This window comes from Indicator indicator, chromosome 19 (assembly GCF_027791375.1).
Source record: "Indicator indicator isolate 239-I01 chromosome 19, UM_Iind_1.1, whole genome shotgun sequence".
In the NCBI taxonomy this organism is placed as follows: domain Eukaryota; kingdom Metazoa; phylum Chordata; class Aves; order Piciformes; family Indicatoridae; genus Indicator; species Indicator indicator.
The window spans coordinates 11,005,788-11,033,298 of record NC_072028.1 but is presented as its reverse complement, the minus strand read 5'-3'; the positions used below and the strand labels follow the sequence as shown (position 1 = coordinate 11,033,298).

General features: G+C 47.5%; 1 protein-coding gene across 1 annotated transcript in view; it reads right to left on the bottom strand.

Annotated features, from left to right (window-relative positions):
- Positions 1–27,058, bottom strand: part of ZFHX3 (zinc finger homeobox 3) — a 104,890-nt gene extending 77,832 nt beyond the window's left edge. The window contains exons 1-2 of the mRNA XM_054389610.1: positions 24,364–27,058; positions 20,367–20,863 (exon numbers count right to left, since the gene is read on the bottom strand). Coding sequence (XP_054245585.1) covers positions 20,367–20,863; positions 24,364–27,058 — 3,192 coding nt within the window. The remainder of the gene's footprint in view (positions 1–20,366; positions 20,864–24,363) is intronic.
- Positions 27,059–27,511: the final 453 nt, after the last annotated feature.

The window sequence follows — 27,511 nt, the reverse complement described above, 5'->3', positions numbered from 1 at the left end:
GTGGTAACTGGAACACCCTAATGGTGAGCATCACTCCTCCACTTCCAGCTAGAGCTTCCTCTGTATCACTCAAGCCCTTTAAAAACATCACCACGAAATGAGTACAAAAAGACTTTCATAGAATGGTTTGGATCGGAAGGCACCTGAAAAATCATCTAATTTCAACCATCCTGCCATGGGTAGAGACACCTTCCACTAGACCAAGCTGCTCAAAGCCTCATCCACCCTGACCTTGATCAATTACACAACTTCTCTGGACAACCTGTTCCAGTGCTCCACCACCCTCACAGTGAAGATTTTTTTCTTTACATTTCATCTAAATCTATGCTCTTTCAGACATTACCCTTTGTCCTATCACTACATGCCCCTGCAAAAGGTTCCTGGATCTGTCAGGTACAAAGGTGAGTCTGACTGGTCTGTTCTTCACCTTTTCGTAACAAATACAGATTTTTATTTCCTTTTTGGCTTCTGATCTTTAGTTTTCTTTCAGAAATGCTGGAAATGTAGCCTTCCTTCCTGCCAAAGAGGCTCAAATACACAATGTAAGTCCCTGCATCACACAGAAAGGCTTGAAGAACAGCAACAACCACACCAATTAGCAGCCAGTCCCTACATCCCTCCTTCTGAATCTGTATTGTCCATGCCCTCCAAACCTGCATGGTGTTAAGTGAATGCCCTCACTACCATGACTGTGCTAATGCAGTCACTGTACACAAGACCAAGGACTCTCCTCAAAGAGAAGCCCCACAGCAACACTCAAGGCAGGAGAGCAGAGACCTGCCATACCTGGGGAAAGGTCAGCAATAATGTACAAGGCACAAAAATTTTGGGCAGTTCCAAGTAGCACCCCTTTAGCATGGAGCTGTCCCCATGGGGTCCTACCTAGGCAGAGATTATGGGCCATAGATGTTCTCCCCACTGGCCATGAGACTGGTGCTTGTCACGCTGAAACACTTTTGGATTCCCCCATAAACAATCCCAAATGCCACTCAGCAAACTGAGTTCACTCCACCAGCCCTTGAAGTCTCATTAAAAGCCAAATATTGCTCAGCCTAAAGATGGAGAGCTCAGCATGGATTTTACTGAACGTTAAATCAACCAGCAAGCGTAGCCAGCAAACTCTGTGGCACTTTAACTTTAAATAATGCAATAATTATTGAATTTCCTTTTTATAACCGAAGTGCTGGAATGTAAACAATGGGGCTGTAATTGCAGGAAGGGGGGATCAATAGAGGCAATCGTTTTCAGCCATGTTAATTGTAAATACAATTGCTCCAAGATGTCAGACTCGTTCTTCTCGCTCCCAGAATCATCCTAACGGATGACAGAGTCCAACTTTCCCATTACAGCTGTTCGTTCCTTTAAGAGGTTCTCAATCAGGTCTGATCAATCTGTCAAGATAATGCATGGAGTAAGTAAGACTCTTCCAAACACAAGCTCCCAATCAATAGCCAGGACCTGCTTAATGAGGAGGGGCTAAAGCCCAGAGGGAGGCAACAGTCCCAGCTTCTGCTCAGCTCTGGCAGCTAACTTCTTCATGGGGCCTGGGTAAGCCCATCAGCTCTTAACGAGGACATTGTTTATGCAGACGGTGATGAGCAGCATCCCCACATATTCACTGTCCCCCAGGGTCAGCCAGCAAAAACCGACAGAGATTAACAGAAAACAAGAGCCAAGAAAGATTGGACTTGTATTCACACCCCCCCACCCTTTCAATTGTGCAACAGACCTGGAAGAACTAATTAATCATTTGTTAGAAGATGAAAACCTGTGTGGGACCATGGGATATATAAGATTCCTCCCACGCACTCCAGGAAGAACAAAGTCCATGGTAAGAAGGCCTATGCTTGCCTGGCTGTGCTAGCCATCCCCTTCCAGCCCAGGAAAAGGGGGAGCAGCATGGCTGGCCAAGTGGAAACCTCCCGAGGGGGGGTAGAGATGCAGGGGAGTTAAGGTAGCAGCCAGAGATGCCATTCTCCACCCGTACTAAGAGCACCCTGTAGCCAGGGTCCTTCCTACAGCCGGGAAACTTTCTTTCCTTCACTATTGCATGACAAGAGCTGCAGTCTCAACAGATCTACCCTTGTACAACTGCAACTTCAGAGAATTTTCCAGATCCCTGAAGTCTTCACAGCTCTCCCCAGGGAGGCATAAGCACTGCTCTATGTGAGGATGAATACAGGAGTGTGTGCATCGATCTTACTAATTATAGTGATAAAACCAAAGCACAACTGAAAGTACATTTCCTATTAGCTGTTCTGAAAAGTGCTGCCCTCAACCTTGCATGCTCCTGCTCCAGCCATGGCTCCCACCACAGGACCCATAACAACCCTGTGAGCCTGGAAGGGCACCTTACTGCCACTTGCTTCTGCAGCTCTGACTAACATGAATCAAATAAACTTCACATATGTGTACTCTCCTGCCACAAATGAGGGACACGAGGGATGTTAACCATGAGCTGAGCCTCACACAGCAGCTTCTGCAGAGCAGAACAGTGCTTTGGTGATGGTGGGGTTCCCCCTGCAAGTCAACCAAAGCCTGAACTGATGACATTTTGCTCCTCAGGAAAATGTCTGGTTTTGTCAGCTTGTATATCCATGGGTGTTGTCATCCCTGGAGAAACACGACAGAAAAGCTGCACTTTGTTTTTAAAAGCAAAATACTGTATGGGCAGCAACAGGATGAAGCTATAAATACAGCAAGAAAATGTTTGCCATGACTCAGCAGCGTCACTGAGGAGAAGGTCAGGTCTTCCAGTCTGCTCCTTCCTCAGTGCTGGGGACAGGCAAGAGGCAAGGAATTCGGGGAACCTTGTGTTTCCCAGGGTTAGGAAAAGAAACTGGAAAAGAACAGCTGAACATGAAGACAAGAGAATAACCAAAGGCAGGTTCAAGGACTCCACTACCCAGTTATTTTGCTTTTTTTAATGTCCTTTGTACAAATACCTCAATAAGTTCAGTATGAGCTGTTAAGCTGTGAACACTCAGGTGAACCAGAGCAACCTGTGAATATGGAAAAATCACTGGGTAAAAGGCAAATCATCTAATAAAAAGGGCTGGGGGGAACCCGAAAAGACAGCAGGATAAAAATCTGTTGTCCATATTGTAAATACGTGGCTGCTGAGTGATTGGAAAAGGCTTTCCCAACACAGAACAAGATGAGGACTACCCGTACAGGTGATGTATTATTTCCTCCAGCAGCAACAGGAACAATCCATATGTTACGCTGCGAGGGATCTCCAAGGAGGCTCTGCCTGTTCGAAGGCATGGCACGTACCTCTGGTGGTGCTAATGCTGGCTCAGATTAAAATCAACTGCCACAACCTCTCTGTGTGTGAAGCCTGATTGAAGAATTTAAATTTAAATTTAAACGGTATTTTACTCCCCTTATTAAGTCTACTGGGAACAAAACCACCACTCTCCACTGGAAAAGCCTGAGGAGCTTTTTGCACCAGGGGTGCTTCTCACCATGGCCCATGAGGCACCCACCTGGAGAGCGGCACAAGGAAACTCCACTATGAAGAAAGTGGATCCCACGACAGTGAAGGCAGCCAGCTCTTGGCACACGAAACAGACAAGGGGCTGGCCATCACCCCAGCAAGCCCACCCAGCCCTTTCATGTTCTAGCTTGGCTCCAGGTGCCCCAGTGACAGCAGCTGGAACCTAAGCAGCAGTTAGAGGAATGCTGTGGAAGTGAAGTCCTTCCAAAGGTGTTGCAGGACCAGGCAGGACAGGAGGCAGTAGTAGCCCCACTGCCCATGGGCAGTGTTCCCTGGGACACAGGCACAGCCAGGGACTGTTGTAATAATGCTCCACGAAACCACGTGGGAAATGGAAGCTGCTGCAGCAAGCCACAGCGAGTTCATGTTATTTAATAAAATACTACAGACACAGATTAACTTCCCTCGCCCAGCATTTATTGTTTCATCTATCTCTGGAGAAGGTACAAGCGTGATGATAGACTGAAGATTTCCTTGTTTTCATATCGTTTCTTTATAACTTCCTACAGCAATGTACCACACTAAATCCCACCAGATACCCATACAATAACAACAACAATACACAAGACAATTTTTTAATCCTCTCCATAAATCGAAGGATATCAATATCGAAGAGATGGATGACACAACCCTCCCCTCACAGGAGCCAACAAGGACGCATTTAGGAACAACAGATCAAGATCATCTTTCATCCACAGTCCTCACAGAGAAACATTTGTGAGAAATGGCTTCCACTTTCTCCAGTCAACTAGAGGACTCCATTCTCCTGCTTCACCACAGTGTTCCTGCCACACACAAACCCCCAGACACAAAGCACTTGCAAAACTCCACCTGTGGTGGTGTATGGTGGCACCTCCTCAGTAGGCAGGGCATCAGGATCACCACCAACCTCTGCTCCCTTCTCCAGCATCCCATCTCTTCATCTAATGCCCATGATTAAGCTGGGCTTACAGGGTCAGCCCAGGTCACAGACAAGTCCTGGATGAAGACAAGACACCATCTTCACTCTGGGGGTTCTACAACAAAAGGGAAGCTGGACAACAGCAGCAGTGGTGTAGCTGTGACAGTCTGAAAATGTGAGTAACGCAAGGATTTTCAAGAGCAGGTGATATGGGAGAAGGCAGAACCAAAGGAAATCCTTCACACACTATTCCCTCAGTCATTTACGTGAAATGAAAACTGGTAGAGCAAGACTAAGTCAGCAAAGCCCTCCCAGAGGAGCAGCCCCTCTTCAGAGGTGCAGACTGCAGGGTTGGACACCAACCCGTGCAGCCAAGATCACAACCTGAGATGCAGCTGTGCATCAGTATCCCCAAAACATAAGGACAGGAGCATGTCTGGTTTCAACCAAGCACTGTGAAGGTAAGTTCATTAAGTGTCTGTGAAACACAAACAGAACACAGAGCACCACAGAAATGCCCATGAGAAAATAAATAATTCTTCATTCAGTGAAAGGTTTGGATTGTATTAGACAAAGCCTGGGGCAATGTAATGAAAGAGGAAGATAAAAAGAAACAGAATAATTACTCATTCACAGAATGAGGCAAGAATCCTACTGGAAAAATATGTATGTAAATACTTATAATTAAAAAATATAATAATGCCTGCACACAAAGGGCTGAACTAAGGGAACCTGAAGTTTGATATTCCTATGTTTAAGATGCTTGTGAGGGCTTCCATGAACTGGATGGACAGTAACATGTCTTAAGAATTGTGTATACAAATTCAGGCAATTGCTCCTTACCCCACACTACTAAGATATTGCTCTGCGAGGGAAGCCACCAAGTTCTCAGTGAGGAGAAGCCTTCCATCCACAACTGTCTCCAAATCTAACTGAAGCATCTCTTCAAACCTTGAGCATGCAACTGTTCCTAGCACTTGTTTGCAGGCCTGGTTCCACCAGACAGGACAGGTCAATGACCCATAGCAATTCACAGCAGCAGAACTCTCTGGCCCGTGTAATACATCCAGCACCTTCAAGGAGTTTGCAGACTATGAATGAATTGGGTCATCCACAACAGGCTTGTGACTTGCAAGAATAGCAAGAATAGGGGAAATGTTTTCCATAATGCAAACAGACATTGTTATGGTAAATGCAACCCTCTGTGGCCCTGAGAGGCTGAATTAAAGAACTTCTGAGACAACTGGGGAACAGGCAAGACTTCCAGACTGCTGCAGCAGCCCCAAAACATGCTGGAAACTTGGGTGATTAAAATGAACAACACACTTGTACATATCATTCCTCAGCACAGGGCAGAGCCAAGTAAGCATTACAGAGAGATTTCAGTTCAATCCATTTACCTCATCTATGAGAAATTAAACAACTAATATGATCATGCTTGGCAAACACAGTACAGGCTTCTTTCACTTTCAGGAAAAGCCAAAGCAAAATCCAATGCTCACAACCTGAAGCTAAATAAATGCAGACTTGAAACGGTGCATCTGTTCTGAACAAGGCCAGTAGTTAACACTTCAAACACAAGGATACAGTAAGATATCCCTTACCTAGGACCTTCCAATATCAGTTTTTATAACTGAAAGCAGAAGTTTGAGACCTAATTCAAAGCATATGGTAAGGTACCACAGCTCTTTAGGTCAGGCTGTAATTGTCCCTCCTGTTTTTTCAAAACAACAACACCCCCCCCCCCCCCCCCCCCCAACTTTTGCTCTCTAGCTTCTGGTTCACATAGGACTGAGCATGACATGCTGTGAAGAAGGTTTCAGTGTTTGCACCTGTCTAGATTCCTACTGAAGGTGCAGCTGGAGCTTCCCAAGTTCATACGGTCCTTTCTGTTGGTCCATCTGGAACACTGATGGTCATGTGTGTGCACGTCTCCTCTGTGCATCCAACCCAAAATTCAATCGTAGGATAATTCTGTACTGGGATATTACTGCAGCTAATCCCTCCAAGACAGCCTACAGAAATGGAAGGTCTGAAGCCTGCAGAAGCACACTGGGACAAACAGAATAAAACCTGAGATGATTGTCTCTGCTCTTTGGTGCTCCCTTTGTTCAAGTGTATCTGCATCCATTTGCATGTGCCAGGCACAGGTACAGGAAATCCTGGGAAAAGTCAGGCAAGGGATTTATTTGTTTTAGCAGTTCTGGATCTGTAATCCACAATGTGAAGTCTGCAGAGATACACACAGGGTAAATGATAAACACTACGAAGGTAGCACTAATCAGCAATACTTACTGACTCTAACAATTAAAGAAATATCGGAAGAGGCAAAATCTTTTTTTGGGGCAGTGTCCACTCATGGCAGGAAGTGCAAGGAGATGACAGATTTTTAAATCCTAAATGGCATTGTATGTGTTAACTCCACTGACTCCTGTAGCCCGAAGATTCTCATTTCTGTGACCACAGAAGTTGAACTTCCTTACAAAGATCCTTGCTCAGGGTTAGCATACTGTGTCAAAAAGAGGCTGTCTGTAGGACAGACCCCATGACATGAAAACACCACCCACAGAAGGACTCAAAAATCTTTAAACATCTCCCACATACAGTCAAAGCATGATCAAGAAACAGTTCTGGAACAGACAGTCTTCTCCAAATGATTTCTACCAGGGCACATGCATCAGCATCTGCTCCATTTCTAGTAATGTAGCCGGTGGTCAAGAGCCAAAACTAACCAAGAGTACTGTCTTTTTTTTTCAAGCCTCCTCCTATGGGCATCAATTGTGGACTCAGCAGCAGGTACCACAGGCAGGTGCACTCTCCAACCATTCACAGGAGTACAAATACAGTCCTAATCTGACATATCTGTGTGGAAGTCCCCCAGCATCCCAAATCAGGACACCCTTGGGCTTTTTGCTGGAGAGGATGAGAGTCATAGCTGAAAGGAGGCTTTAGTCACTGAGGAGAGCTCCCTGCATTTCTTCGCTCCTCTGCTTACCCTGCCCAAGGATCCTCCTTTGCCTGGGCACACATATGAAATGCAGGTCTTGATGACCCTTTTGGAGAAGAAATCGTCCAATCTAATGTCCAATCTAAAACTTTCCTAACTCTCAAAAAGTTTTGGGCATGACTATGCAGCTCCTCCCCTGCTGGCACACTTTTTTTGCTGATGGTTGAGGAGTAGACCTGCACCCCAACAGCAACTGCTGGCACAAATCCAGTCTAGTGCCAAGTCTTTACAAGGCACCAGCACTGCCCTGGTTCCTGCAGCTGGCTCAGAAACACCAGCAACAGGAAGCAGCCACACATGGAGGGTCCCGTTAGCGAGGGGGGCTGCAGCCCAACCGGTGGTCTCGGAGCTGCCCAAACACGCGGTGCTCCCCGGCAGCCGTCACTGCACGTGCTGGAGCCTGGCGGAGCCGTGAGACACCGTGCCAGGCACGCTTGCTGCCGAGAGACGAGCGAGCGCCGTGCTCCCTCCCCACCAAAAACCCTGAGGCCTCCTGCGTGTACGCTAACCACAACCCTTTGAGAGGCTCGTGTATTTACAAACTGAGGCATGTTGAAATCAAAGGGGATACCATATGACATAATTCACATTAAAATGTCAACAGGCTGACAATTTATAGAGTCAATCCACTAAAGGTGGGGAGAACTAAGACGCAGTAATTGTTTAATTCCCGCTTAAACCAACAGCAGCTTTACCTTCAAACACAGTACGATGTGCAGGGCCTTTCAGGCGTGCTGTCAGCCAAGTGATGCCAGCCCATGGCACCTGGCCAGGAATTAGATAATAGCATTAACTATTTATAGGCTCTTCTCACCAGCAGCCAGCCAGGCTGCGGCTGGGAAAGCAGGATGCTGCTGGGAGAAACACAGCTCCAACTGACCCCATGGCAAATATTTGCCATCAGCACAAGGACAACCTGTTTTTTCAGGAAGGTAAAGTCAAATCCTTCTCATTAGGGCACTTGACATAGAGCCCTGAGCCTTGGCAGCCAGGCTCCCATCACTGCACCTCATGGCACACCCTCCCTTGGAAGGAGACAATGCTGGATTGATGTTCTGAGGGCATCAGCTAATGAACTAGCTTGCACCATGCCTGGCACTGAGTGGCCCTGACCCTGACTGGGACCTGCACACACCACAGTGAAACAGTGGAGGAACAAAGTGTCGCAGCCATAAATTACTTTAGGGCACACGTGAACTTTTTACCCCAGGTGGAAGGCAGCAGCTTTGCCCATATCAAATACACGGTGTTTGGTGAGACACAACACCGCCACTACAGCCTGCTGACAGCCCTTCCCACAGACAGGCTGTCTTGTAGCCTGTAATAATGCATATGGAAGGCACAAGAGAGAACTGTGCACCACTGGGAAAAATTTTACCTGGATAAACCACAGCCAATAAATTTTCTATAACTGCCAGCTAATGCTGTCCCTTGGAGAGCAATGGGAAGGGACCGCATGGGCTCCAGAGTCCTCTGCACAGACTTGCTGTCTGTACATAAACAGTAACACCTCATTCTCTCTTCTACCTCATTAACTGAAACACATTAAAACAAGTGTGCACTGGGAGCAGAAAATGAGACTGTTAAACCAAGCTGATATAATCCTCATCAGCTGTGGGAAATGAGAACACATCCATTACACTGAATCGAGTGCGCCAACTGTGATCTACCGATAATGTGGAGACCCCAAGAAAGACACTCTTCCCCTTCAGCTGCATCTCTGCTGCTTCCCTCACACCAGGCAGCTCAATTCACAGTTTTCAGAACTAACTTGTGTATTATGCCCAGAGCACTGGGGTTGTTCTCCCTGTTTCAGCAGCTGCCCTCTCAGCACAGTGCTGTGGGCCCTGGTCCAGCTCTGCAGACAATGCAAGTCTCCTACCCTCAGGAGGTATCTGCTCAGGAAGGAGCAGGGAATCCCCTGACTTTGCTAGTATGAAAGTGGAATAAAAGACCAAGCCAGAAGAGCACACACCCAGGAAATGAGATGTTTCAGAATCACAATCTCAGACTGGGACAGTCTTTGACCACAGTGGAGTTTACCTCGAGTGATGGACACACTGCTACAGCATTTGCATCTTGCCTTCATGTTGACAGCTTGCAGACAGCACAAAGGGGAGAAAATACCATAGCACCTACATGTAAAAAAACCAGTGCCACCACCACAGCATCATTACAGGTGTCCCCTAATCCCCCAGGCTGGTGGTCAAATGCAGGAGATTCAATCAGGGGACTCTCAGCAGAGAGAAGAGCTGCCATGCAGTGACCACTGGACTTCAGCAGCAAGGGACCAGCTCTGCACAGGTTAAGGAACTGCTGCCTCTTCCTAAGGGACAGCCAGGACAGGTCCCTGCCCTTACAAACAAAGAGTTACTCAAGATGTTGGAGAAACGCTCGTGTTTTTCTGAGTCCAGGGAGCCAGCAGATGGCCAGGAGGTGTTGGCTGTGGAGCCGGCAGACCACATGCACGTCAGACAGACACACAGCTCCAGACCCTCCACCAGCCTTGGGTCTGAGCCATTGCCCCGCCGGAGCAGCTCAGCTTTCCAAACTCCTCCTCAGGCCAAGCTGTGCTCCCAGTGTGGTGGGACCCAGTCTCCTCTGCTTCGCCTCCACACTCAGAGCAGGAATGTAAACAACCTCTTTGCCACTTGCATCTGCGAATTCAGAGCTTTCAGATCCAACGTAGCCATCAAGCAGCATTTCTCTCCCAGCACAGTCTGTTTGGAGCTCAAGTCTGGGCTGATTTCGCTGGGATTCGTTCCTTGGTACAAACCTCAGGGAGCAAACAGGACACACCAGGGGCTGAACCAGCAGCTTCCAGCAGCTTCCAGCAGCCTGTGCAGGCATTTTGAACCGGGTCCATGAAGTCTGTTTAACGAGCATGATGTATGCAACAGAATTGCAAAGAAACAGACATTTAAAGTGACATCTGTTGGATTAATTAGCTGTGTAATTAGCCTCCCCTCTGTGGAGATAGGCTTTGTTACTGCTGCCTGAAACTTCCCCAGGTGATTTTCTTTGTAACCGTTGTTCTCCAAACATGAGACAGCGAGGAGTGGGTGGGACAAGGCCGTAATGCCCTCTCTAAAAGAGGCAGGAACAGAGCCGTGAGGCCATGAGGCAGCTGAAAGGAAATAAATGGCAGCAGCTCAGAGGACCCTGACCACCACAGAGAACCCTGACTGTCAGCTCAACATGGGGGAATCCAAACAGCCACACGCATCAAACCTTCCGATTCTGTACCTTGGGCAGGTCTGCACAAGTGGTGAAAGAAAGGGACACAACTCAGATTTTTACATTTTCCTCAATTAGACCAGAGCATCCTGGCCTCTACCTCCCACTTCAGCTCCCTTCTCACCTCATCTCCCTTGCCAGCCCTGAGGTGACATGAGGAGAGGCATCAGTAACTCAAACAGCCTTGCAACAAGGCAGTGATGGCATTTCCACCCCAGCTGCTGCAGCCCCAGCTCGGCAGGAAAATTCCGCACTAATGCTTAAAACAAAGAGGAAACCAAGATCCTGAGATGGACTGCACATCACCAGGGACTCACTGGCCAAATGCAGATACCCTCTTAGAAAACCACCTCCCTGCTCTAAGTGCAGAACAAGAGAGAGCAGGAAGAAACACAGGCATTCATTTCTGGTATCAGGAAAAATGGAGCTGTACGACAACTCCAAACCAAACTGGTCCTAAACAAGAACTGGTACTGTGAGTTGGCTCCAGCAGCTTTTCCATATTGTGCCTCAACATCCAGACTGAATTCCTTACAGCTCATGTCGACAGAAAGGGTTCAAAATAGGGTTGTGGGAAGGCAGTTTTGGACAACAATAACACAGCACTGCAAAAAAATCAACTCTACTCTGCATGGATAAGCCAAGTCCCTGCCAGAGGACCAGGAGCTGAGTCTGCTCCTCCCAATACATCACAGCACGCTGCCTTGCTGTGTCCTGGGAGAGGGACATGCAGACTCCTGAAGGTGGTAAAGGAGAAAACTGGTACCACCATGCTTTTAAATAAATATTCACCTACATCCTCAAATGCTGGGGCTATGTCCCTGGGTACCATCCACACAGCGGAGTGCAGCCCAGCAGGCCCACAATTCCCTGTGCCAGCTCCAGTGGTTCAGGCAACGGTGCCCACGCGCCTGGTGCCCGTGGCTGTGTACTCCAGCGGCGTCACGGCACAGTACAGCATGGTATCCTTGCGCTGTGCCCCCCAGCTCTGTGGTGTGGGTGGCACTTTGGCAGAGAGGCAACATAACCCAGAGACAAGTATCTTCAAACAGCTGCCGTAAGGTTTACCAGAGCTTGTCCAACGACACCCAAAGGCACAACTTCCAGAGAACCTGTTGCACAAGAGTAACTCATTGCCTAATCTGAATTGCAGAACTTGACTGCACACATTACAGCATGAGGCCAGAATTTTTAGGACTGGCAGGCAGGACCAAAAGAACATTATTGTATTAAGTTATGTATTATGCATACATTATTTATTGTAATTTAATGAACTTCCTTGGAGCTTGTAAACAGAGAACCTTCCATGCTGCTTCCACAGTAATTTTGAGGACTTTAACTGTGACAAAATTCTATTTAGAAGTAGTTCAGTTGTCCCAGGAGAGGAGATGACAAAGCACCTCGGAGCCTGGCTGCACTGGCATAGTCCAGGCAGAAATCAGCAGTTCATGCCATGTCACATGGAGCAGGTTGGGGAAAGCACCTTATGGCTTCCTCCCAGCTTGCTAATCAACCCTCTGCTAGAGATGGATGTTAATGAATGGGCATCCATTATTTAATAAGCTCATCATCAAAGAGCCTGCAGCTCCACTGCTCTTACCTGGCCACGACATTACCCACCCTGCTGAAAGCCTGACCCCACCCCAGCCAGGAAAAGGAGTTAAGAGCATTTCCCAGGTCTTCCAGGCATACTGCCCAAAGAGGAACATGACTGCCCAGACGGGAGCACAGGATCATCTGGCAGGGAACCACCTGAGCACAAATCCCAGCAGGCACTGGCAAGCTGGGGCTTACAAACCCTGTGCTGCAACTCCACTCACAAACTTCAGCCTCCTGCAAAACTGTCCCCCCATCTCCTCTCCATGCTTACTCCAGCACTCTCACACTCCAGCTTGTTTCAGTCCTACTCACTTGCCTTCAACTACAGCCATTAGGTGTCTTCAGGGACATTGGGTGTTCATCAGGGTATAAACTCAACAAACAGTCCTGCAAACCTCACTTCAGCTCTCCTGACTGGAGCTCCCCACCATGGTGCTAAATCTGCAGACAGAAGAGGGTGGACACACATACTCTGTGCCAGCCTATGCTCAGTGACTGAGCACCCAAATCCAGACTGGCATCTCCAACTTATTCACCCTTCACACTTTCCTCTGCAGAGCAGCAATCTCCCAGGCTAGGCGAGGAGAGAGAGAAGGGAGAGCAGGTGCCAAACAATTTACACCACCACAACATCTGCTAGGGCTTCTGACAATGGCTTCACATCTAAGCAATGACCATAACCACCTTGCCCTCACCCTGGAAGTCTATAGAAGCAACATCATCTGAACTGCAAAAAAAAAATCCTGGCTTTGAAAATTAAATATTCATCCACATGTCCCAAAATTGCTGGGATTAAACCAACCAACCAACCAAACAAAATCCAACAGAAAAAAAAGAAAAAACACCAAACCCAAACCAACCAATCAATCAAAAAAGAACAATAAACAGAGATGAAAATGGCATTGTGCATCAGAAAAGGTCTTACAAGATTCACATTGACACCTCTTCAAAATGATGACATCTGCTTGTGAGAAAGCTGTTGAGGTCCAGGATAGCTCTGCAAGACCTTCCTCAGTCCCCAGCACTCAGCGTCTTCCCCAAACCCCACCCATCCTAGTGAACCACAAGAAGCCAAAAGCCTAAACAGCTGTGGGCAGGTCTTCACAGCTGACTGCAATAAAAGCTGTGAAAAGGTATCAGTTTATGCAGATTAGGGTAAAAGCTTGTCAAGGTGTTTTCCTGTTCTTTGGAATTTTTTTTCCTCAGGTTCTGTTTGTTTTTTTTTTTTTTTAAAGTCATTTCCACCAATATTTTGAATTCTCAATCCTGTTTGCCAAAGTCTTTAGCTCTGTTTTGGCTAACTCTGAGCTCCTGCTGTGTGATCACTTTCCCCAGTTGCAGTCTCCCTCATTTGTTATTCAAGTTGCTTTTACAGGGTGGTTTCTCCTCTAAGCTATTGGTTGCACATGGCTCAGTACTTACTGGAAAACTGTTGAAAGGAAAAAAATCTAAGTGACTGAAGTCCATAAATAAAACACAGAGCAAACAGTTCTGTGTGTTCTCAACAGTTCTGATTTCAGCCCCTTCAAAAAGCAGCACAGAGAAGTGTAAATTCTGTGATCCTGTAATGTACTTTATTATTGACCATCTAAAGGAAGGTAAAATCCTCCTTTAATGCCAGGGTGATGTAACGGAGCAATCTGTCACTCAGAGAAACATGTAGTCCCAAGAGGGAGGTTTCTGAAAGGGTTAAACAGATAGAGGGGGTTGGGGGGGGAGGGGGGGTGTTTATTAAAATCCTTGGCAATCCCAACAGAACATGAAAGTAGAATCAGATCACAGGGACTCATTCCTCCCAGAACCACCTGCACTGTGAAAAAACAGTTTTGTGTAGAAGCAAAATACTGCTTGATTGTCTCTAAGTCTAGAAGCTTGCAGGTGCTGCTGGGGTGATGGACCTGCCTGGGAAGCTGAGCCAAGACCTGAACTTGCCAGGTATGGGATCCAGCTCTAGAACTCCTCTTGACTCCACTCATGATGTATGCAGACCACAGTGTAGCTCACAAAATTTCTCCAGCTGCAGGTTCAGCAGGGCTCAAAGTTCATTCCAGATTTAAGCACACTCTACTCCTCAGAACCGCTTCAGCTCTTAAGCTCATCTTTCATCACGAGTTTAACCAAGCCTGGAGGATGGCAGATGTGAATTAAAGGTTTTGGAGACCAGCTTTAAAACAACTTTGTGGGGAGACTCAAATGGGTATTTCACTTGTGAAGCTGCTCTTGGAATTTTAACTTAAGACCTTGTAGGAAATCAGCTAACAGTCCCTTATAGTCTGTAATTTAAACAGGCTTCTGGCACAATTTCTGTTCCTCACCAGTGTAATTCAGAGCTCTGTTGCTGCATCTGTAGTTCAAAAGATAAACTTGCAAAAATAAACCCAAAACACACAGAAGGCAGACAGTGAGTAAATCAAAGGTTAACACAGCTCTAAATCCTCTGTAAGAAGCATGACAGACCCTTTGTGGGCAACTTTACCCTAAGAACCTTAAAAGGCAGAGATCGAAGGAAGTTTTTGATAAAAATAAAACCCAAACATGTTTCCTTTTGCCTCTGTTAAATCATCTGGGTATTTCAAAGCTGAATCACAGCAGCTATTCAAAGCTCTGGCAGTGCCAAGCTGAGCTCTGCCACAGCCCTGCTGGGTCCAGAGCTGGAGCTGGGCTGGTCCAGGACTGATGGCAGAGCCACCACTTGGTGGCAAGGGCCAGAGCAGAGCTGTCTGCTGTGTCCTGTGTGACAGGAGACAGAACTCTGCAGTTGCAAAAGGAGGGACTACACAGTGTTCTCCAAACTTCTGGTAGGCTGATAAAGACTCACTGAGGAAGAAAAATCCAAAAGCTTTCCACTTTAGTCTCTTGTATCTTGGAGCAAAAAGCCAAGAGCTCTTTTGCTTCTCATTGATGCCACTTATTGCCTGATCCTTTTAAAGCTTCAAAATCAAAGACATTTCTTTCAAACCCTGTACCTGACAAAATGCAGGGCTTTCCTACAATGATTTCTCGTCCTTCATCGAGCTATCCATTCACAGACCTCTTCCCCCAGTCACAACAAGCATATCTTCACTTAAGAGCTGTTCATGAAGATTCTTGGCAAAGGCTCTGGGAAAGCCACTGCCTGTATGCACCAGCATAGCCCTGCATACAGCTGGAGAGAACCTTCTCCAAAAGCCTGCTTTTTTCCCCTTTCTAATCCATATCCCTACTAAGAGTCCTACTAAAGTTTCTATCTATTTGCTGACTTAATACTTTGTGGTTTCTTGCACACATCCCTCCCAGGAGGCTGCCTTTTCACATGCAGGTTCCAACAGAACTCTTTAGTGAACAGTCCTGGTAATCCCATTGCCTTCCTCCTCCATCTGAGGCCACCTCTTGGATTTATCCAATGTAAAGAGGCTTCTTTCAGTTTTCTGAATGCGAGAAGCATTCACTCCTCATACTGTGGTTCTTCTTCCCTCTTCTTTTTTCTACCTCTCCTTGAAATACTTTCCTATTTAATCACGTTGGACTTGCTGTGGACTTTGACATGGTTTCCCCACTGCTCTGTTTTCAACTTTTTCTCATGGGTAGTATACATTCAACGCAAGCACCTAATGTTGTTTTACGTAAATCCTCTGTCACCTGCACGTACCACACCCTTTTAATTGCTTTAACAGTCGGTCACTCATTTTCATGTAGTTTTAACTTCAAAGCTAGATAGCATTACAGTAAATGGTCTTTGGCCTGTTTCTATTACAGAAGGATATTACTTGAATGTGCAATTATCATTCAGTAACTTCATGCACAACATTCCATGCATCATCTGGGATTAAAACCTTTTTCAAGATTTTCCAACAAGTTTCTTCAAGTTGACATTGGAGCCTCTAGAAGTTCCATCACTGTACCACACGCTGCTGTGATGCTTCACCCCCACCTGCAGAGTGGTCACTAAACTAAAGTGTCTCCTCTTGTAGGCTGTCGAGTATCCCCCAATACCTCACAGCCACCATTCTTGTATCTCTTCCTAACTGTGTGATGTAAATCACTGCTGGGGACTTTATGGTGTTATACGGGTGTCAAGTGAATGCCCACTGTCACCCCAACTCACTCTGTCACTCCTACATGTTCTGCACTCTCACACTGCAGTGTCCTTCCAGTTATCTTCCTTTCCACCAGCTTTCACTATCTTCATTTAAGACCATTGGCCCCATCACAGATCTTCAATTCACACCACACAGAACACAGGCTTTTGGTATCATGTGGAACCAGACAGCCTGGAACCCAGCTCCCATCACAGTTCAGCATCTCCCAGCAACTCCTCCAGCTCAGCTTTTGCTCCCAGAAGCTGACCACACTCCTGCTGCACCTGCAGGAGAGGCAGGACAGGATTCACAGAGCACACACCACTTCACCGGGGAACTGGGACCTCCCACCACCTTCTGCTGAGTCTGCTGCTGCACCTCTTGTTTTCCTTTTCACAGGCCATCTTCATTTCTTTCCAGGTCAGTACAGATCCACAAGGTTTCACCACCACTAGTGTCTTGCATTCTGATATTAAGGAATTGTTTTCCTGCATGCTCTTCATCTCCTCATTAACAAAGAGCTTCTATGCAAGGCATCACGTAACCCAAACCCTCTCCCTTCAGACTCCTTATTCCCTAAAAAACTTAACTCAGCACTTGGAAAGCCTGAAAAGGAAGACACTGAATGAACTCATTGAACGCACTCACTTGGCAGTCTGGCCAGAAATGTGTTTCTTCAGTAGTTCTTTGTTTAAACTTCCTCTGAGTTGAAGGTTTTGAACTAGAGATTTTCAGGAAGTTGTAGGAAACGTCCAAAACTTGGCTCTTGCTCCAGTAGATTAATTCCTTCTGGAAATTCCACCTGTGCAATAGATGCTGGAAACTCATGCCCGACCTCTTCCAGATGTGGGGAATACTGCTCTGCTTCAAGTCTCATCTAGTCTTCTGTGGTCATGAGGAGACAAGACTTCTGTTATAGTGAGCCTGCACTTGTCAAAGAGTTTGCACAGTTTCTGCCTCTCTGCTTACAACCACCAACATAACTCAACCCTGGTCTCACTGTATTCATCAGGCCGTCTTAGCCAAGAGATGGAGGGACTTCAAAGGCATCATCTGCCTTGAGCCAGTATATCCACCTCAGCAATTTAAGCACACACACTTACAATGGTGCTCTTGTATCCCCAGGTAGTTTCTCAGAAACTAGAAACCACCATCCATGCTGAAGAGGTAAGTGGTCATGGTGAGAGACACAAATGCCACATTCCCCCAGCAAGTGCAAGATAGACAGGATCTCCAGTTTAGTTGTAGGATTTCTGGGTGGCAATAGAGATTCAGGGAGAAGATAAGAATAACAGAAAGATTACCAGACCCAGTTTCTTATCATAAGCAAGGACCCCACTGTGGCCTCCCTGACCCCTCAGCACTGCCATGGGAAGAGGTGTGATGAAGCTATTGCAACGTGCAGGACAAAGATGGCAGCAGAAGACCAGACCTTCTCCTCCGGCACTGGAAACGTTGCAGGAGACTAAAACGTTGACCAGACTACAGGCTAGCAGTGTCTCTGGAGCACGGGTTTTTTGGCAGCAAGTAGCACTAACAGAAGTGGCTCTTGGGCAACGCAAGCAGCCAATAACATGTGATTTAAGAGAAAAATGGCAGAAAAAGCAGAATAAGGAGGATTGTGTGTGATAAGCCCAGAATGTGCTCTCACCCAGCAGCATCTGGAGAGGATTTTCTCCAGCAGGCAGGGAAGAACTCGATTACATCCAGTTAACTGTGCTCTAAACTGATTATGCATGTGCCAGGCTAATGGATTACATTAGCAAGAGGAAAAATAACATCCAATCAATCTCAATTTACTGCAGACCACACCATGGCCTGAGAGAGGAGAAACCATTCTGCAAACTACCCCCACTCCTGCTGCATCTTTCCTGCTATCACAGAGACATGACATTACAACCCCTCAAAGACTGGACGAACTGTGCTGAAGATTTTTTGATCCATGGACAGATTTCTCCATGGAGTGAAACACTGATCCAGCCGTGCTGGAGCAAGTTCCCGTGAATCCAGCCATCTGCTGTGCCCTGCTAAAGGCTTTACATAGGAATACTGGAAAGCTAACGTATGGACCACCCAACAGACTACATAGCTCTGAAACGTCTTGTTCTTTCTCTGGTGTTTCACTGCTTTTGTGTCAGAAGTGACGCGGGGCTGTAAGAGCTCTGAGAGCTACCCAAGCTGCTCTTATGGACCTGAAACCTGACAACTCCTTTTGCCTGTCTGAGGAAAGCATTTCAGGAATCTTTATTACAAGTATCTATGCTGTCCCTCAATCTGACTTTGGTGGGGCTTTTTTCTTTCTTTTTTTTTTTTAACTCAGAGGAAAAGAATTGTAGTGCCCTGACTGCTTCTTCCCCAGTAAAAACCACTGTAGATCAAGGCTCTAGATAAAGAATATTTAAACTTTTGCAGTGTTTATTTAAGGGAACAACATTATGTGCTAAAACTCATAATAGAGCTTTCAAACACCTCCTGTACCCAAATTGCATTCAACAGAGGAGATTCAGTTCCTCAGATGGCTTTTAGAAGTCTCTCTGGGACTCTCCTGCCTCATTTCCAAGTTGATTTTATTCCCTGAGGTCTCCTGCACCTTTCAGAGCAGGGACATACATGTAGACTTGACCATTCTTAGAGTCAGGCTCTGCTGAGTTGTGCTGAATCTCTGATGATGATGGTGCCAGCAGTGTTAGCCTCAACAGCAAGCTTGGCAGGAATGTATTCCTCTGAGCAGTTCCCCATCAACTCCAGGCAGGTCTAACAATCACAGTTCAAGGTAAACCTTGTATGATGCTCTTGGCTGTCCCTTCCTTCTCTGAATTTGCTGAACTGCTCAATCCAACAGGAAAATCTAGGAGTTTTGAAACCTAGCCTGTCTGCACTGTGACATGGGTGGGCCACTGTACAGTTCAGTGTCAGCATTCTCATTACATAAAAATATTCAAAGGAATAACTAAGAAGCACAAAACACAGTCTGTGTCTATATATGCACTTATATACATTATAAAAAGTCTCACCCAATTTAGAGGAAATCAGGAAGAAAAGAGTGAGGAGAGAAAGAAAAAGCTGAAGGAACTGAGAAGACAATGAGGGGACAGCACGTGTGAATGGAAGGTATGCGGCTGCCTAGATTTATGGCCATTTGTACCTGATTGTTCATACTAAAGCCATTATGGGATGATTAGAGAAAAAGGTGAAGCTTTAAGTCCAGTGAAAATCAATAGAAATGTCTGGAGCAATTCTGCTGCACGAGTGAAAGGACTATTTACTGTATCCGGAGCTCCTCTTGGGTTACAGCCCACAGGGCTTGGGCCAGCGAGGGGAGGGGTTGAAAAACAAGTTGGGAAAGTGAAGATGGTTATCAAGATGACACAAAACAAGGAAAAAAAACCCAAACCAATAAAAGAAAACAAGGTGGCAGTCACAGGCAAAATAATGCTGTGGATGAAAGCCTGCAGTGCCTCCACACACGATGTGTTCATGTGCATGGTCATCACACACACACGTACAGAGATTTCTCCTTCAGCGTTCTCCCTTTTCCAGCCTCAAGCAATGCTTTGCTTACAGATCCCAGCATTAACGTGCACAGAACATAAAAGTACACAGCCAGCAGCCCTCTTCTTCTTGGCTCCACCCACCCAGCCTCAGTGCCAGGATGAACACTGACAGCAAAAGCTTTTGAGTGCTCATGAAGAACCTCATATAGGTTAATGAAACCTGCTGTAACAGACAGGAGCCAGTGAACGCATAGCAAATACCACCTCCCAAAATGTTTTCAACAGTAATTGGTGAATCTTTGTGCATAACTATCATTTGTCTGCAGTGCTGTAAGACATACAAACCCCCATGAAAGCACTTTGACATGAACACCCACTGCCCGAAGACTAACAACCACAGTTGCTATCAGAAGGTAGGCTGAAGAGCAGCACCATACTAGTGAGACTGAGGCGCACTGGAGAGATCTGAGCAGCTTGTCTCCAAAGGATCACAACCCCCTAAGGCTCAAAACATTTTCCTTTGTTCCACCACTTGACCAATGAAAGAAGATGAAGCAAAGCCAACCCTTACCTTATAGAGCTTCAGGCTGGCCTCATGCCTTGAGTTCACTGTGTGAAGACGCAGCTTCTCTAGACTGTTGGTGTAGTAGTCGCAAGCATTGCACTTCAGATGTACCGGGTTCCCAATGGCCACACACTTCAGCCTCCACTCGTTGGCCTTGCCACCCTCCTTGATATGTGCTACCAGCTGGTATTTCTGCACATGCTTGTCTGTCTTACAGTGGAGTTGGAAGTTTGCCTTGAGTTGTGTGTTGTAGCGGCACAACTTGCACTGGTACGAGTCCCCCATCACTGCCTTCCACTCCTCTTCAGGGAGGCTACGCTCCACATTCATGTGGAGGCCCAGCATGTCCAAATTATCTGTAGTGAACTTGTTGCACACAGCACACTGGAAGAGCTTCAGTGATGGGTCATTTGTTTGCGTGAAACTCTCACCCAAGTTCATTAGCTCCTCAGACACCAGCTGTCCACCACCTAATCGCATGTCCAGGGGGATCTCTCCACCCACTGCACGAAGGAAAAAGGGGAGAAAGAGGTGAGAAAAGCTAAGCTTGTTACTTGGCAGAGGAGAAGCACAGAGCACAACATCTGCTGCCCTCAGTGCAACCTTCACACCCACCACACACAGCAAAAGTCAAGCATGGCTGTCCCTGTGCTTCTCTCTCCGCACTGACTGCGTACTGTATCTGGAGATAAAAGCAATCACAGTTGGTGTGTAAGGCTGGGGAAAGACCCCAGCAGCCCTTGCTACCCACACACTGAAGGAGAAGCATCTAACCCCCTGCCCACCAAAGGTGGCCAGAAAAATCCTACAAAGTTTCAGAGGACAAAGAACTGCTTAGTATCACACTGAAAGTCTCCATGGCCATTTCAAGAACAGCAGAACGCTTATCTTGCCTTTTTCTTGCCTGCCTGGAGAAGCAAGAAATGTTACCTCATGCAGTACCTGAGCACCATCTCTGCCAAATAAAAAGACATCAATAGTAACAAGTGCAAGTGATGGGAGTTAGTCAGGTCACTGCACTGATGTCAGAGTGTGCAATGGTGCAAAATGTGGCAAAAAATCTGAGAAGTGCCATTCCTGCACTATTGGATCTCATCTTTTGTCCAGGACCTCAAAAATGGTGAACAGTCTTCTAACACCAGTGTTGACAGATGCTTTGTGTGCCCAAGAAAAAGCCAACCACTATTAGTAATAAGAGTGCAAGAGCACATCAAGGAAAAACAGAAGGATGTTCACTGTCTCTAAGTGTCAACTCTGCTCTTCAAGAGGTAAGCTCTATTCACTTAAAAAAATGCAGCAAGCTCTTGTTTATATCAGAACACCTTGAAGATGTGGACAGGAAGACTTTTTTTTTCTAATATCAACTTTTTATGCCAAAGCACAGAGACCAACCACCAGCCTCTTCTCAGAGCCTTTGCTCCACCTTGTTCTCCTTTTCCATTTGAAAGACATTTATGGACTTCCTTCAACTTTTTGGTATCTTACATCATAGCTCAGCTTAATCTTATGAAAGGAACCTTCAGGTCAACAGTAACTCAGTCAATCAAAAGGAGATTTTATTTCTTTAACTTGTAGTTTCCTCTGTTTCAATCTCTTTGCTAAGAAACAGCTGACAGTGAGAGGACACTCAAAGTTCAGGCAGAACCGTACTAACCTTTCTGAAAGCCTATGACCACAGCTGGTGCAGCCCACAGCTTGTGGCAGTGCACACACTGTCTTTCTGCAGAAATGCAACACCACAATGTTCATTACAATCCTGGGTGGAGTGAGCTACAGCTTACAAGACAACCTGAATGCCGACTTTGAGGAACAGCACCTTGCATTCATCAAGCAGATCTCATGCTCGCATACAGAGAAACTGGCTGGAGAGGGAAAGTCCCACCGGCCAGGAACCTGTCTTTCCATCAGAGCAGTCAATATTCTCTTTTTTTTGAACCACGTCATCCCTCCCCACCATGGGAGAATTATATCCTCTGCACAGCTACTCCTGCATACCTGCTCACTAAGCATCTGAAGAGCAGGGAACCCACCTCTTGCCTTCCATGGTTCATTTCTCCTAATCACAGTGATTTTTCTAAGCATCCCTTTAAGGCTATATTCTGAAATCTTCTCTTTAAATCAGTCTCTCTTGAACACATCATGCAGTAAACCCCCACAAAGCAGATTTTAAAAAAATTATTAATATGCTACTCAAATCCAGCTTCAGACTGAAGTGTAAAAATGAGAAAAATCTGTTTCACTTCTAGCAAAGTTCTTTGTTGAGCGTACAGGAGTCTAAGAAGCTGAGCTTGTGTCAAGTGCTTATTGACATGGGAAGGACCTCCCTCCATAATCCTTGGCTTGAGATTTGCAACCATCAAGTGCACAATTCACAAATCACTCTCCAGAGAAGCTCAGATCCATTCAAGACCTTGTAATGTGCTTTAGGAAGCTCCAGTTAAAATACTCCAAACTTCTCTCATGCTGAGTGCCCTGTGTTTTGTAAGGGAGGGCTATGAGCTCCAAAAGGGCGTCTTCCACAGAACCCAACACAGATGGCACTAACTTTATACACTACAAGGTATATTACAGATGCCTGTTTATTGTGTCTGTTGGCAGCTTGGAGTATGCACTAAAGAAGATTGTGTCCTTGACCTCCCAAAGATGCAAGCTGGGACACCACAGGGACAAAAAGAAAAAAAAGAAAAAAAAAAAAAAAGATAATTAATTTATAGTCACTTGAGTTCCTCCATTTCCTTTTTCACTTTTTTTAGTACCATGTGTTGTTGTTCTCTCGTATGACTTTCATGCCCTTCTGGACTAATAATGAGCTGTGCTATGAATAGCTGAAGGAAAGGAGAACATGCATGAGCCCCATGAACCAGTAATGGAGTGCATCAGTAATAACGGCATTGATGGCTGGAGAAGGCTAGGGAGGGCAGAGTGCAGCACCGAGAAATCAGTTCAGAGGAGAGCAGGTGAAGTGGCTTGGCTTCTTTTCAGGCACTTTCTCAAGGCAACGTGAAAAATTCTCAGCAGCAGCAAACCAGTGTAGATGGGCAGCAACTGCACTCAGTCTGCCACGCCTGAAGTGTGAGGGGTCTGTTCCATGGTGCAGCATGGATCAAACATGCCGGGGAGCCTGTGCATGCTGCCAGCCCTACGTGACATAACGGCACAGGGCAGGAACCTAACAGGATTTGACCATCTGAGCCCAATTCTGAGGCTAAATTGCGTGGGCACCAGGTATGCACCTCCCAGTGCAACGCATAGTGCCAACGTGAACACAGTGAGGGCTCCTTTTCAGGAAAAATGCACCTTGGCATGGCAGCACGTTTTTAAGGGCTCTTGTCACCTGATGACAGAAATAATCTGTCTAGCCATTCCCCTCCAGTTCAGCAATTCTCATCTGATCACACCTCCAATCTTGTATCGCTTACTGGATTTAGAATGGTTTCAGCTCAGTTTGTTCAGCAGAATACCAGCCCTTCCACTCAGGTCATCACAGCTCTCAAATTTTTTCCTCTTTTTATTCACAGGACAACACAACACATAACAAACCAATCTGACATCTGCCTCCCGAGAGCTTCAGCAGCTGATCAGACCCTCTCACAAAACCACCCGCCAGACTACGCACACACTTGACCAAATCAAGGAGAACTCATGATGGAACACTGCAGTAAGGAAGCTTTCCACAGTGAGAAGGAACACATAACGTTTCTCAACAGTAAGCTCCCTACTATTAGCTCCCTATTATTGGCTCCCTACGAGAACTCTTGGAAAATGTACCAGAAAACTAACATTTTCCCAGGAAGAGAAAAACTTGTCTGGAGAAATGCAGGGGGATCTCCACTGCGTAGTCTCCATCTTCAACCATCACACAAAGATGCCTCACCACACTGCAGCTGCAGGACACAGGGGGCAACAGAGACAGAATGGAGGGACGTGGCACGAGGATTCTGTGGTAACGCAAACACAATCCCTCCCTCACACGTGGACACTGTGAAAAACCCTCCAGCCTCACCTAGAGATGGAGCCATCGTTGCCATGGGATTGGTGGGATCGAGCTGGAATCCACTCATCATGAACTGTGCATCTGAGGAAGTGCTGTCCATCTTCAAGTTGGGAAGGTTCATGTTTTGTGCCAGGTAGTACTGGTAGAGCTCAGCCTCAGCTGGGGATGGCAGGCTGCCAAGGCCCAAGTGCCGATTGTGTTGGATTTGGGACATGTTTTGCTGGAGCAGCATCATATTGTGCATGTGCTTCTCACTGGTCATGTGAATACGAAGGTTTCTAGCTACGTTGGTCTCATAGTCGCACACCTCGCACCTCCATGTAGGTTTGGTTTTTGGTTTGGTGGGAGAGGGGGCCCCACAGGTGCTACCGATGTTGGCAGCTGCAGCTGCTGCAGCTGCCGCAGCTGCTGCCGCCGCCCCAGCAGTGTGGCTGAAGACTTGCTCTCCCCCTCCGTTCTGCAGGTTTTGCATGTTGTTGAGATGCTTGTCGGACTGCATATGAATACTGAGGTTGCCTTTGGTAGTAGTGGAGTAGTTACAGACCTCACAGCGGAAGGGCTTGTAACCACAGGTGTAGCTCTCACCCCGTGCCAGCCGTGGGTGTGGCTGTCCACTTTTGCAGTAGACACAGGAGCCACCCGGCTCGGGATGTTTCTCCTTCATGTGCGCCTCAAGCGTCTGCTGGTACTTGTAGTGCCAATTGCACTTGGGACACTTGAGTGTCTTACATGAGTTGCGAGAATGCATCATAGTCATGTGGCCACCCAGCGACCGTGAGGAGCCCAGGACCGTGTCGCACTTTGGGCACTCCACGCCGCTCCCCGAGGGGCACTCCCCACCCCCAAGTTCACAGAGGGGGCCAGCATGCTGGTGATGGGAGATGTAGCTCCCGTCCTCACCCTCCGTGCTCTCATTTGGTTCTGGTGCTGTGGCATTGTCTTTATTGGCACTTTCATCGATAAAGTCCAGCCTCCTGCTGCCCTCTGCCACACTGGCTCCACCACCCTCATTGTTAAAGCTTAAGTGATTCCTCCTGTTTGCACCATCAAAGACAAAGGAAGAAGCAGAATTAGAACTAGTAGAAGCTGTGCCCCGCGACAGGGTCTGGAGCACATTAGGCATTAAGGGAGAGTTAGAAATGCTTTGGTTTGAGAGAGCAAGGTCCTTTTTGCTGCTGCTGCTGCCACCTGCCACAGCCCCAGTGTCCTCCTGGGGCCGGTCCTCCAGTTCGTCCTCCAACTCGCTCGGAAACAGTCCTTTGCAACCCTCATCATCCTCTTCTTCTTCCTCTTCCTCCTCCTCCTCTTCTTCCTCCTCCTCCTCCACATCCTCCTCCTCCTCTACCTCTTCAACTGGCTCTGCCTTTTCCGAGAGGCTGTCCTGATCACCCCCCTCTTGCTTCTCCCCCTCTGCCACTCCAGGGTCCTTCCCCTCTGAGGATTTGGTGGGACTGGAAGCCAGCGTGCCCAGGGGGACTGAGGTAATGGGAGTCTTCAGAGCTGAGCTGGTCAGCCCACCCAGGTTGAGGAGTGCACCAGGGGCAAGGACACCTGCTGCCGGTGGCTCTGTTCCACCGGCTGCCCCAGTCTGGAGGGCCTGCTCGCCCTCCATGCAAATACCACTGAATTTACCATAAAAACTGTGTCCAGGGCCTATGAGGTTAGCTGTGGAAACAAGAGGGTGCTGAAAGGTTTTGTTTTTTGGTTCCAGAAAGCTGACAAGGGGTTCCTTGTCTTTGCCTATCCCTTGGATGATAGCGGAGATGTTCTTATTGCTAAGAATTTTCCGCTCCTCCTCACTCAGAGTCATTCGGTGGTCATGCACCGCGTGGGTCACGAATGAGCGGACATACCCAAAGGAGAGCTTGCACAAGAAACACATCAGGATGGGCTTCCTCTTCCCATAGAGCACAAAGCCATCGAATTTGGACAGGTCCACATTGTTGGGAACATCTTTGGATACACAGGAGCTTTTGGCAGAACCGTCGCTGTTCAGGTAATCCTTGTTGCTTTTGTGTCGCACATCAAAGACGCGGAAGCTGTGCAGGACGGGGCTGATTCCCGCCAGGGCTGAGGTATTCGGGAAGGCCTGGTCTGAGCCCTCAAACCACTTCCCGAAGGATGAGGCTATGTGGAAGGTGTTGATGATCTGTGGGTAAACGGGAGCAGCAGCGGAGGGCTCTCCCTGCTTGGGCAGAGAGTTCGGGAGCAGCGAGGGGAGAGTCCCGCTGCTGCCAGCGCCCCCGCTCTGCACCAGCTGGCTGAGGCTCTCCACGATGTAGGCTGAGCCATCCGGCTGGTAGACAATCTCGCCAGCCAGGTTCTCCACGTCGCTCTCCTCCTCCCCGTCCTCACTGCTCTCGCTCCCGCTCTCCCCCCTCAGGGGTGGGGGCGGGCGGGCACCGGTACAGCGGTGCTCCATGTAGCTCTGCAGGCCGGCGAAGGAGGCGGCGCACTGGCCGCAGCTCACCTCCTTGCCAGCGGGCTCGGCACCAGGGCCGGCCACGGCGCTGCTCTCGGGGACGCGCTCAGGGAAAGGGACCCTCAGGCTGTCCAGGGGGCCGCGGCTCTCCGCTGTGGGCTGCTCCATGCTGCCGGCCGTGTCGGGGAGGTGGGTACTGTTGAGATCAGTCCATTGCTGGTGCTGAGGGATGCCACACCCATTGTCCTTCCCGGGGATGACGGGCGAGTCACAGCCTTCCATGGCAGGGCCGGCACGGAGCGCTCATTGCACCCGGTACGGCTCGGACCTACAGGCAGGGAAAGAAGAAGAAAGGCAGGTGAGTCAGGGAGTTTACAGTACCTGTAAAGACCTCCTACCACAAAGGCCGTCAACCTTGCTCTTTGGGATCAAGCGGAAGGCTGTGAGAGAGTTGGTGCCCTAAGACAGACTCTAAAACAGATGGCCTGGCCTTGCACAATGCAACACTGGGAATGAGGAATGGAAACACAATGGAAGTGGGAATACAATTGAAGGGACCTGTAAGGTGGCAAAAACCTCCCCCAACAACTTTCCTGAAGAAGGACAGGAAGACTGTAGGACCTGCACTGCTGCCCCCAAAGCCACAGATCATCAGAAAACAAACAAAACACCAAATAAAAATATCACGGAAAAGCTTTTGACAGAAGCAGAATTAAGACACTACAACAGAACAGT